The following is a 13907-nucleotide window of genomic DNA, read 5'->3' as shown; positions in this document are numbered from 1 at the left end:
GTCTTCCTTACTCTCATATGAATTATATGAATTTTTATCTTCTTTTTTTTTTTTGGGTAAAATTTCATCTTTTCATCAAAATACTTGAATTGTCCTTTGAAGTTGATAGGAGAAAGAATTTTGGAAGTAAGCCTAGATTCCAAAGCTAAAAGGAAGTCCCATATAGATGGTAATTTAGATTCCAAAATCCATGATAGTATGATGGAAATTGAGCATTAAATTATAATACCCCTCTAGTCATTGTCATAATGTACCACAAAATAGACTAGGACCCATAGCCAAATAATACTAATATTTGGGTGAAATATTGTTGGTATCATTTTTTTTTTGTCATTATCATTAGATAAACTTTGCGTCATTCTTTCGACATTTTGATTGTGATTGGATAAGTTCTTTTACTTTTTAAATATTGTTAAATAATATTTATAAGTTGAGAATTTAGGTTAATTTATAACGATTAAGTGCTAAAAGTTAATATGCAAACATGCGCCATGAATTTATTAATTTGATACAGTAACTAGCTAGGTATGACACAAAGAATAACTCTCCTAATCAGAATATTGGTTGGTGAAATACTCTCTGGAACCAACCTCGCATATTCGTTTTAGCTAGGTTTCATATTATGATCTAAACATTGATTCATTTAGAGATCTAACAACAAGAATCCATGTAATTTTTGATGACACGTATCATCTAATTAGAGGCCGGAAGTTCAAGGTTTGATAGTGAGTAGTGTTTGGTATAGAACTTAGTTTACCTTTAAAATGAAATTTTCTGATGTAAATTAATTAATCAAAAGATTTCAATACAAATATCGAGAAAAAAAAACAAAAAAGTGTCTTCATCTAGCTTCACATAATTATTGAATAAGAGCAAACGTATGTTTTGTGGGGGTAAGTGATACCCTACTAGCTATAGTATACTAACATAATGTCATCATATGATATAGGCAATATAAATTATTGTTATATTGAACTTCCAATACATCACATGTGATGGCCAAAAGCTTTTTAAATTATATATATATATATATAGTGTAAATAATTTAAATAGCTAAATAAATAATTAAAGTAAAAAAAATTCAAGAATTTTACACGTGCTACAACACTAATATTATGCAAACTAACAAAAAAGCTGAATAAGGGCCGAATTTCCCTAACTATATATAAACTCCTCCTCCATTTCTCACACTTTTCATGGTGAATTTCTTACACATGAAATTTGAACTTCAAAATTTTGTTGTAATTTTGCATTTGTAAAAGAACAAACAAAATCTCAAATTATTGTTCAGAAATCTGAGAGATCACGAGTTTGTCTTTTTTTTGTTCGAAAAAAAAAATTATCGAGCTCAGAGTGCTCTGTATTCTGTAAATCTGAAAATTTGTACAGAGTTCAGTGATTGTTGATGTTCATCTAAAAGTTCTTCTGCAAATTGCTGCCGTTGTGGATACGTACAGGTAATTGTTTCGAACAATTTACTACAGAATTTGTGAATTTGGAGAGAATTTTTGTGTAGTAAGATCGGAGTTTTGCGTGTTATCCGCCATTTTTATACAGCTACGAGTGCTCTGTTATTTTTTCCTTTAAATTTTGTGAATCTGCAAATTTTTCTCTGTTTATTACAGAAAAAACAGAGCTCAGTGTTATATGTATATGTATATATATACAATTTTGGATCCGACTCTTCGTTGTTATATATATATATCAACAAAGAGTCGGATCCAAAATTTTAATTTATTCTGCCAAAACACGCAAATTGAACTACAGTTCCGCGCTTTGTGTGTGATATAAAACAGTCCTTTGGCATTAACAAAGCATTTAATCGATTTGAGATTCTGTCAACTTAATTGATTCTTTTCAGCTATGTTTTTTCTTTTATATGAAGCTAATATTATTGCCGTACATTAGTGGTTTTGATGTGAAAATGGATAGTAATGTGAGTGAAATGTGTGTATATACTAATACTAATGCTTCTTTTATGATGAGTTCAGATTTAATATTCGACGAAATTTAAGTGATTTTTCACATATGTAATTATGTTACATGTTGAAATTACTATGTTCAATTGAACCAATAGACAATAGGCTTCGTTCGTGTCTATGTAGCTATATAGGTGAACATGTTGGCACTAAACGTTAGTGGTCAAGTGGTCAATGAAAGTGAGTTGAGATTTGTTGATGTAATATACCACAAATACAATAAATTACAGTTGAAATTAAAATGACAAAAATGAATATATAAACTTTAGGCTGAGAAGTGGATATCTTGTTCTCTTTAAGGAGATTCAAGTGCACTGCGGCATAATCTACACCGATCCAGCAGTACGCTTCTTGACTTCTCTCATACAAGATACAACAGTCCAACAACGTCGTACAACTCAAGCAACTCCGGATTAGTTCAAGAGTCCAAAACTTCACAAAAGAACACTTTCATTCAACATATTATTACGCTCTTTTGTCTAGTGAATATAGTTAAAGACTTGGAATATTTTCTTTGTCTCAACTCTCTCTTTCACTACTACACACTACAATATTATTTCATATTCTCATATTTCTTCCACTCTCACATATCTCTTGTTTTTTTTCTTATTTATAGGTGATGAATTCTTTCTTGCAATTAATATGAACATAGTGGATAGTTAATTTGTCGAATGAATGGCTCAAATGCTACATAAGTTACAAAACACAAAGATAGAATGATGGGTGAAATAAAGAGTTGGTGGTTACATGAGTTATTAACAACTAATGACAATTTTCTTTCACAATTGATGAGAGTAGTGATGCATAAATGTGGTCCACCAATAGACATAACATGATACATAATGTGACATATAATATATTTTTATTAATATTGAATGTCACACCGACAATCCCCCGCCCATTTTAATATTAAGATAAGAGAGTTCTTCACAACTTAATTGAAGGTAGACTACTATGCATGATGAAGGTGTAATCTACATTGAACATTCACTTAGTAAAATAATAACATTTACTCCAGAATCAGTAGTGGTCTCAGACTTGAACTATGACTGCTTCAAGGAAATAAAGCATTACTGGTTGCACACAATAATCAAGATGTTGACATAATCTTATTTAGCCAGCACATTACAGCCTTGTGCTATCACGATTTCCACGAGTGTTTTTAGAACCAGTCCATTCTCATAGAAAGCTACCTACTTTCACACTCGCATAGGTGAAATCTGTTAATGGTGCTCCTATAATTTGACACCCCACTCATTCGAGATACAAACTTTTAAGAGTTCAAAGACTTAACCATTATAACTCATTATAGGATAAATGCGCTTACATCATAGGGATTGAATAAATTTAATATTAGTGCATTTCACATTAAGTCATTATATGATTCGTTCTTCCCATTGGGCCTGGTTATACGATCTCTAGTCCCCAGGTTGGGTTTCCTCAAGTATGACTCAAAATTTTCTTATCAACAATTACATCCCCTCGATGTGCTTTAGGCTCTTTATCTTGGTAAGGCATTAGTTTATCAAATCTGCAAGATTATCACAAATTTTGTCACAATTAATACACCTCTTCTCTTTCATCTCTTGAAGAGAGCAACGTTGAGTGAAATTATGTTGAGATCCCTTTCTTGATATCCACACTTTCTCAAACTGTATTAAAACATGAATCTCCTTAAGCTTGTTGGTGTAATATATCACAAATACAATAATTTACAGTTGAAATTAAAACGACAAAAAATGAATAAACAAATCTTTAGGCTGAGGCAAGAATATCTTGCTCTCTTTAAGAAGATTCAAGCGCACTGCGGCATAACCTACATTGATTCAGCATTATCACTCTTGACTTTTCCTCTTCAGGATACAACAAACCCAACAGCATCGTACAACTCAAGCAACATTAGTTGAAGAGTCCAAAGCTCCACAAAAGAACACCTTTCTTCAACATAATAGTACTCTCTTTCTTTTGTATAGTGGATATAGTTCAAAGACTTAAAATATTTTTCTTGTCTCAACTCTCTCTTTCACTACTACACACTACAATATTATTTCATATTCTTATCTTTCTTCCGCTCTTTCACATATCTCTTGTTGTTTTCTTATTGTTATCAACACAAAGGAAGACCACACTATCTATAGGTGATGAATTCTTCCTTGAACGAATATGAAGATAGTGGATAGTAAATTTGCCAAGTGAATGGCTCAAATGTTACATAAGTTACAAGACATAAAGATAGATCAATGAGTGAAATGAAGAGTTGGTAGTTACATAAGTTGCTAACAATTAATGGTCACTTTCTTCCGCAATTGATGAGAGTAAAGATGCACAAATGTGATGTCCACCAATAGACATAACATGATATATAATGTGGCATGTAAGATATTTTTATTAATATTGAAATGTCACACCAACAAGATTCAAATCCCAGCCTAGACAAAAACTCTTGGTGATTCTTCTCATTTGTTCTAGCCTTTGTGAACACTGTTACCTAGCACCTGACGCTAGTGGGAGGTGAACATGTTGTGTGTATGTTTAAATTTGTACTTTGAGTGATTAGAGACCAAGTCATTTGAACTAATCAGGGTCTTTCAAGGTTCTTCTGTGTCTCGTGGGGCTCTTTTGTATTGCATGAAACTAATTGTTTGTGAAAAGGTAGCTTATATGAATCTATGTTTGGTATAATTTCTCTTTCAGTGTCCGGCACCCAAATACTTGTTGTATTCTCTATGGAAATCAATTTCTTATCACTAGAAATGTGTCATTGCTGTTTATCTCATTCCTTTTCTTTTTTTGTGGCTGAATGCAGATAAAAAATGGTGTCTTTTGGGAAAAAGTTGAAGGAAAGACAAATCCAAGAATGGCAAGGGTATGGTGTCATTAATTTAGCAGAATCTAGAGATTGCTTTAGATTTATGTGTCAAATTTGGCAGAAATTGATCTTGTCGATGCTCTTATTCTGCACTTCTAGATGAACTTTGTGAACTTGCTATGTTTCTTTTTAGTAAAAACACAATTCCAGAAAATGTTATGCTGTGAATTACTCGATATATTTTCTGCATACATTCTGACCACAAACTTTATTTTTATGTTTGTTAGTTAAAAAATGAAGAAATGGTAGTTGCAATGCAGAAAGACAAAGTTCGCTTCTTTGAGGATTAAGGAAATAGTTTTTTTGTGTGTTAGTAAAGAGAGAAAAAATTACCTGAATACTTTAATGCAGAAGTGATTAAATATGTTGCTTGGACTCTTCAAAGATCCCACTGGGCGTTTTCCGAATCGTCCAAAATCTATGCTATTTTTGAGGATCCGACAGGAATACGACAAGATCTTTGAGAGTCTGAGCAACATAGGTTATTAAATCAAAGAGGAGAAATTAGACATTACCACCTAATGAAAAGGAATCAAAAGAAAACATTTATTTTGAGTCTGCATTATTAAGTTGAATGGTGAAGATCAATTTTGTTGCAGATACTATATCAATTACAAATTGATGAAGAGGAAGCTTAAGCAATATGCTAACCAAAGCCAAGCCGTAGTACCGGATCGTCGATTTGTTCTTAAGGATTTCTCCAGAATGCTAGACAACCAGGTAAGGAGATGGGATTGATGCACTTGCATATTGTATAAAGGCCAAACTAGGCCAAACCAGACAAATTCATTGTAAGTCTTTCAGCGTCTTCCTTATGTGTGATGCATGTGCCCTGTTCAAATAGACTATTCTTGTCGTTTAGCAGCATTCAAATAGTTCATCTTGGAAACAAAATTCCTGGGGAGTGGCCTCTTGCTAGCAAATCACCGAGTAAGTTTTAGCAAGTGATTGAGGGCTACCTTTGCCCAACTCTTACCACAGCCTGGCTTCAACAGATATCAGAGCCCTACATGCACTAATCGACTGGATCATATTAGTTCTTTTGTTCGTTCTTTGACAATTTATCAACTTTGAGTTTGTCAGCATTTATTGTGAAAGGTTTCTATGGTGTTGTATACTTAAAGAGTTATTTTGGAGGCTCTTTGATGAAGTGGAATCCATGCCTAGTTCAACTTGAATCAGGATAAGAACTATGAGTATATGTTATGCATCAGTTGCGAGTATCCTCATCAGTATTCGGTCTATGAAAACTAATCAGTTGTGGAACCTTCATTTTGAAAAAGTTTTTTGTTTCTGAGATCAAACTTTTAGGTAAAAGACAGGTTCTTGTTTCACTCAATGTCTTATTTGCCATATTTGTTGCTAGCAGTGACTGTTGCATAATTTGTTGCTTACTCTGTCAATGTTCTGATCGTGTTGTCAAAGGCTTAATTAAAGTGCGCTCAAGCCCTGTATATTATAAAAGCTTATGGAAGGCACATTGCCTAGATTAAGCTGTGCTTCACTATAGGCAAGTCAGTTAGGCGTGCAGCACATTGCTCATGAGTTCTATCTTGGATAGAATTACAAAACAAATATAATCGGCATATAAGTGTAGTAGTGGTTAAGGAAAATAATATGAATGAACTTCATACTTTTTTCTCGAATCACATATATATTTTTGTTTTTTCCCTTCATTGTGCCTTCTATAACTGAAGCCCACACTTCTATTGTGCTTTTCGCTTGAAGCCCCAATTGATCTGGAGTGAAATTTAGAGCTTTTCGCCTTTGACAACACTAGTTCTGATAGGTTTGGAGGGGTCAATAATAATCCTTGGAAATTAATCTCGACTATCTCTATTTGCTCGTAGCATTTACACTTCCTGTATTGGATCGAAAGGATACTTCTTATAAAGAAGAAGGCTTCAGCCACATCATGGAGATGTGATCATTTTCTTCTTATCTTTTGCAGATCGAAACAATAGTTCTCTTTTTGTTGGAACAACAAGGAGCTCTTGCGAGCAGAATATCTGGACTTAATGAACAGAAAGATTTGCTTCAAGAGGTGCCCGATATAGCAAAAATAGATGAGTTGCGGGAAGCTTATCAAGCTGTGGGGCGTGATCTTCTAAAGCTTCTCTATTTCGTTGAAATAAATGCTATTGGATTGCGGAAGATACTTAAAAAATTTGACAAACGTTTTGGCTATAAGTTCACTGATTATTATGTCAAAACCCGGGCTAATCATCCCTATTCACAACTTCAGCAAGTATTCAAGCATGTGGTAATATGCTAAACTCAAATAGCTAGTCACTCTTCTTCTTCTACTATAATGTTGTTGTCGTAGTATGCACTAAAGCAAGCCATCTCTGAACGATGATTGCAGGGATTAGGGGCAGTTGTTGGATCAATATCTCGTAATCTTGCAGATCTTCAAGACCGTAAGGGAAGCTACTTGTCAATTTATGACCAGCCAGCTCTTCCCCTCCAGGTTTAGTTTACTTGTAGTAATCAGCTTCAGATTTTTGTGCACGTTTTATAAATATCACTCTGGTTGTTCCATTTTATGTGACACAGTTACTATTTGGAGTGTCAAAAGTTTTTCCGTGACCACTACTTCTCATATTGTGACTTATAGTACTTTTTATGTAATTCCTAAATATGTAAATTTTATTTAAGAAAACTTGAAGATGTTTTGTCTGAGTTCACACAGAAAATTAGATAGTTTGACCGTCATACTTTGAATAGTATCACATAAAATGGGACAGAGAGTACAATTTCTTTTCTGTCGAACTCCATTCATACTTTGTATGTATTGACATGCTCTGCTATTTTTTTCTAATATGGTACAGAGCCTCTTTGCAGGATCCTGTGGTTGACTCAATGAAAGCAGCTGTCGATAGATTAAGTCATTCTACAAACTTTCTAAACTTTTTGGCCCAACATGCACTTATTATGCAAGACGAGTTACCCGTCCCTGTCGAGGAAGGAGTTGATGATCAGAGATACCATTTTATGTCGCTCCTGTTGAACTTGGCGAATACTTTCCTTTACATGGTCAATACATACATCATTGTACCAACAGCAGATGATTATTCTATGAGCCTTGGTGCGGCTGCAACGGTTTGTGGGATTGTGATTGGAGCCATGGCTGTCGCCCAGATCTTCTCGTCCGTCTATTTCAGTGCTTGGTCGAACAGTTCTTATTTCAGACCTCTGATATTCAGCAGTATAGTTCTGTTTATCGGGAATGTCATGTATGCATTGGCTTATGATCTCAATTCAATACCAATTCTGCTTATTGGTCGTCTATTTTGCGGGTAAACCTCTTTCCTCCACTCTTTCCAGCTGTATACATCTATACATGTGGTTTTCTGTTATTGAATATTTAAGATATTTCCTTTTGGTACTTCGGACGACGAATGGTAGTGGTTGGAGGATGCTTTGTAAAATCATTTGGTGATTTCACTCTCTTTTGTGTTTTTGAAGCATATCTAGTTTCATTTTTGCTGATTTGAGAGGTTAACATCGACTTTTCAAAAAGTAATTGCAAATGATGTCGAGTTAGTTGATGAAACTAGTCATGGAGTTAACGAGAAGTTGGAAGAGTTTCATATCGTGGGCTAGATAGCCCTAGGGGATTTCTCGGTTATATTAAAGATGGAATATGTTCATCTCAAGTATAGTCCCCATTAGAAAAATGAAGTGAAGTGAGATAAGATTATGATCATCTAAATTTTGGTTCAGATGCCTAAGCTCAATCTTTTAGGAAAATGCATGATATAGTTGAATGGTATGCAAATGTTAAGATGAATGTATTTTCTTGTGAATGTGATAATCTTCTTGAATTGCAGTTTTGGTTCCGCCAGAGCAGTAAACCGTCGCTACATCAGTGACTGTGTGCCACTTAAATACCGGATGCAGGCTTCAGCGGGTTTTGTTAGTGCAAGCGCACTTGGAATGGCATGTGGACCTGCAGTTGCTGGCTTACTTCAGACGAATTTTAAGATTTACAAGATAACCGTCAATAAAGAAACTTTGCCCGGTTGGCTTATGGCTATTGCATGGCTCATTTATTTGATATGGCTGTGGTTCTCTTTTAAAGAACCTGTGCGTGATACTGAAATAAAAAATGTTCCTCAAGAGTCTAAGGCCGGTATGTCCTACATTTCTTTTTAGTTATATTAGTTATTACTATTCGAACATTACATATATTATGTAATCTTTAACTAAGAATACAAAATAACAATTCACTTGAGTACCATATGTGCAAAATCTGACGTAATAAGGTCGGTACTTATCAAAAAGGATCTGATAATAGATCTTTTTGATCACCAGAACCTGATTCCCTTGAAAAAGGCATTGTGGAACCATTACTGTTAAAATCACCGGAGAATCAACAAGATGAGGATGAACAAGAAGGTGACGAGAGTGAAGAAGCTTCCGAGGACTCTTATAAACCTGCTAATTCTATAGTAGCAGCATACAGATTGCTCACTCCTTCTGTGAAGGTATGATCGAACTATGAGCTCCTTGCTTCTTTTTCGATCCAATAAAATCCAGAACCCATGTGTTCTGTTACTCATATCATAGCCATAAGTTCTTCTGTTTCTCGCAAGTTTTCTGAATAGCAACCAAAAGAAGGAAAAATGATATTTATAAGTATGGAACACAAGTCTGCTTGACATGAGTCTATATGATTTGGTTATGTAATAGAAAGACATGAATTTGATGACCACTAACACGACTCTTTGTTTTTTCTAGGTTCAATTGCTAATCTATTTTATGCTGAAATATGCTATGGAGATTTTACTTTCAGAATCTAGTGTCATCACGACATATTACTTTAGCTGGTCAACAGGCCATGTCGCAGTTTTTCTTGCGTGTCTTGGCCTCACGGTTCTTCCAGTAAATCTTGTTGTTGGGAGCTACATAAGTAACATGTTCGAGGACAGGTAACTTCTTTCGCGCACACCTATGTTAATGGATGGTTACTTTCTGGTCAATAGTCAATACTATTGGCGTATAAAGTAAGAAATATTTTGGCAGCTTTTTCGCATAGAGTTCACGTCTCGCCTTGTAATAATACATCTAATAAGACAGAAGATGGACAAATTTATATTCAACAATATGTTAGAGAACTGAAAATTCACCATAGGTTTATCATATATAAATCTTCATCGTCAGAAATTGAATGCCTGAGTTTCTTTTGTTTGCAGGCAAATTCTGTTGGTATCTGAAATTATGGTTTGTGTTGGTATACTGATGAGCTTTAATGTTATAATCCCGTATTCTGTGCCACAATATGTCTGCTCGGGGCTCTTATTATTTGTATCTGCCGAAGTGTTAGAAGGTATGGTTCCCTCTTTTCGTTGCCTTTCTTAAGAAACACTCATCTTTAATTAGTTGTCAATTGATCTATCAATATGGAAAACCAAAAATCGTGTAGTTGAATAAAAGTTGTGCTCAAACTCATAATAACTCGAAAAAAAGGAGATAATGTCGTGTCCAAATGGCAAGTGTGGACACTGACTCTACTCATTAGAGAGATTAAGAGTAGATACTCAAAGGAATGGCATATACTGGCTTCTAGTGTGTGATAGGTTCGATAATGTTTGCCTATAGTTCAACAAAAAGATCTAAAGGGAGTCGTCGACTTAGGTTAATTGTAGCACGTTGATATAAGTGAATTCATTTCTATATACTATGCGTATACGTTGTGTTCGTAGTTAACACTTCTTTGACATATAACAAAACTTGGTGATCTAACGATACCTTGGTACTTTGGCTCACTTCAGGTGTAAATTTGTCACTCCTCTCACGAGTCATGTCATCTAGGCTTTCTCGTGGAACCTACAATGGTGGCCTCTTGTCTACAGAAGCTGGAACCATTGCTCGGGTGATTGCAGATGCAACCATAACTCTCGCTGGATACTTAGGCGTGAGTATGCTCTTGAATGTTACTCTTCTCCCTTCGCTCTTCATATGCATTGTCTCCATTCTCGCCACCTTTTGGACCTACAATTCTCTCTATTGATTTAGTCTCAGGTATTTAAATGAATTCTCATCCCCAGTAATCGTTTTTGCTTTCAACTATCTTATCGATTTATTTGTTTCTTGTACTTTTAGTTTCATTCATCTGTATTATCGCTATAATTTGAAAGTGAAACCAATGGATCGTTAGCATAGATGATACTAGATTGATCCGCGTAATGGTTGTTACGTTCATCTTGTTATTATTATTAAGCAAGAAAAGAGTTACCTGTTTCATTCTTTTTGTATTTTTAGTTACATTCATTTGTATTATTGCTATAAATTGGAAGTGTTCCAATGGATCATGAATAGTTCTTGGTCTAATTGTTGATATGAAAGTGTGATATGATAATCATAATCATACAAGGTGAAAGTTAAAAGAGTATAATGTAGTGTTGTGATTATGAGTATTAAAATTTATAATAATAATCTATATTTCTCCCCATTTTGATGATACAAATAATCTATATTGTTTGTCATGCGTTTTTCGAAAGTCAATTTGACTAATTTTCAAAGTTAAATTAGATTACATTAATTTGATATTTTAAATAAAAAAATTTAGATATTTTAAAATTATATGTAAAGTATTATAAATTACAATTTTTGCATATTAATATGATGAAAAAATACATCTTAAACTGTTAGTCAAAAATTTTATACTTTGACTCTTATAATAGAAACCAAAATAAATTATATCGGACGGAGGAAATATTTGTTTTTCTATAAAATATTTTAGTATATCAAACACATAAGCGAAAAGTATTTCTAATTAGGCCATGATTTTTATACCTTTTAAATAAAGTGTTTTTCCATTTAAAAGTGATGTGTGCTTTTATTTTTATATCAACAACATTATTCATATAACTATAATACCATACTGTTAATTTACCATAACTATTTTTTCTTCTTTTTTTTTTACTCATTATAAATAATTAAATTGCATTAAGTCATGTAAAAAAATTTAAGTACACTGGCAATTTCGAGTAATTAATTAAAGTATATGTCGAACAACAATTTCATTCTCGAAAAATTAATTAATTTTAAGTATGTATTTTAAAATATTCACGTTATTCATCTCTCGAGAGACTCCTCGTAATCGATTCGAAGTACAATTGATTTTCTTGAAGATCAAATATTACAAGGAGGTTATATCATCCTATATATATTTAAGAAATATGTTTTAAATATCACATAATTGATATATAACTTTTAGAAAAATTAAAAGAGAAAAAATAAAATTTTGAGTAACATGCCTACATTTTGATATCCAATTGATTAAAACTTTTTGTTGTATGCTTAGCATTATTATAGGACTTCTCTTTAGTTATATTTTATTTAAATCTAATTATTAAATCTTCTTTATTATTCTAACCAGAGAATAACATGGACAAGGTGATTTATCATTTTAAATCATTTTAACAGATAAATAAATTATATAATGATAAAAGAATTTTTAGTGCCAAATTTAGACAATAAACTAAGCTTATATATTGATTTATTTATCTAAATATTCTATTATAACACATCAAAATAAATGTTAACATCCTCAAATAAATTTTATAATATTATTTTATAATAAATTAAAATTTTAAATTATCAATAAAATTAATATTTATAATTATATTTATCAATTAACATCAACCAAGAAAAAAAAGCAGAAGAAATAATATAAAAATATAAAAACTAACATGCAATTTGCAAAAATCTGATAGCCAATTTATAGCAGACAATTAAAGCTACGAACTACGGAAGCTTTTAAATTTTTTAGAGATAATGTACAAGTACCCCCTTTAACCTATGCCTAAAATCTCAGAGACACATTTATACTATACTAAGGTCGTATTATTCTCCTGAACTTATTTTATTAATAATTTTCAACCCCTTTCGGCTGAGCTTTATGTCCAATAAGTAGAAAGTGCAACAACGAAGCAGTTAAGTACAATGATATTTGGCATAATTATTATATTGCCCCTAGCTAGGGACGCAGGCATGTTGACGAACAATTGCTTTCCTAATCTCTTATATATAGTAGAAATGTAAAACATAAATATATAAAATACGTGTTTGTATTAAACTTAACATATCAGATCACTAATTTATATAAAGATATTATAAGAATATTTTATTCGTTTTTCCCTTTAATGAACTACAAATTCTATTCTATTTATCTACAATTTTATAGTGTGACATTTCAGTTTAGAATGGATATTACTTAGTTAAGGTTTAAGTTAAATTTTCTGCAACTTTAGGGTTTATAGATGAATTTAGGAGAGTATGAGAAAGATATGACGCTCACATGAAAATCTGAAAGGGCGTGGTTTCACATCCACTCCCAACACAAATATAAATTTTTTTTACCTTAATTTCATAAAGGAGTTGTCAGAGTTTTGAACAATTAGTTTCATAAAGGAGTTGTCGGAGTTTTGAGCAATGAAAATGATTGAGTGTGATCTGGCAAATAATTGTATGGTTTCGTACACTTGGGTGAATTCCCAACACAATAATCTTAGACATTTCTCCACAATTTTTTTTAATTTATAAACAATTTTAATTTTATATTTTCAGTCACATTTATTCATATTATTGTTATAAATTAAAAGTATGTCATTAATGGATTATGAAAATAAATAATACTAAATCAATCCTTGAAAAGTTTCTTGGTCTAGTTATTGATGGATCATGAGATTCATAAAAATGTCTTACCATAAAAGTATTTTCTTAATCATTTTTATATTTTAATGATAATCATACAAGGTGAAAGATAAAGTATAATGTAGTGTTGTGATTATGAGTATTAAAGTTTACAATAATATCTATATCTTTTCCTACTTCGATAGAAAATATCTTTTTTCTTAGAATATTGGAATGTGTTTGTCCTGGAATTTCATTTATTTTTATAAAAATGTTTTAGCAAATAAAAAGAAAAGTGAAAAGTATTTTTAATAAGGTCACTATTTTTTTTATATCTTTTTGGTAAAGTGTTTTTCTTTTTTAAAATTATGTATATGTTTTAATTTTTAAATAGGCAACATTATATTTACTTTAAT

At 32.3% G+C, this 13907-nt stretch overlaps 1 protein-coding gene across 1 annotated transcript; it reads left to right on the top strand.

Annotated features, from left to right (window-relative positions):
* The first annotated feature begins 1154 nt into the window (after positions 1–1154).
* On the top strand, positions 1155–11198 carry LOC107027358 (SPX domain-containing membrane protein At4g22990-like). Its single transcript, XM_015228536.2, has 11 exons — positions 1155–1457; positions 4786–4845; positions 5448–5568; positions 6800–7111; positions 7214–7318; positions 7693–8147; positions 8682–8983; positions 9166–9338; positions 9592–9782; positions 10047–10180; positions 10626–11198. The coding sequence occupies exons 2-11, from the start codon at positions 4793–4795 to the stop codon at positions 10862–10864; spliced, it is 2085 nt and encodes a 694-aa protein (XP_015084022.1). The 5' UTR covers positions 1155–1457; positions 4786–4792; the 3' UTR covers positions 10865–11198.
* Positions 11199–13907: the final 2709 nt, after the last annotated feature.

Source organism: Solanum pennellii, chromosome 8 (assembly GCF_001406875.1).
Source record: "Solanum pennellii chromosome 8, SPENNV200".
Taxonomy (NCBI): domain Eukaryota; kingdom Viridiplantae; phylum Streptophyta; class Magnoliopsida; order Solanales; family Solanaceae; genus Solanum; species Solanum pennellii.
The sequence above is the reverse complement of the archived record's forward strand: the minus strand, read 5'-3'. Positions and strand labels throughout refer to the sequence as shown.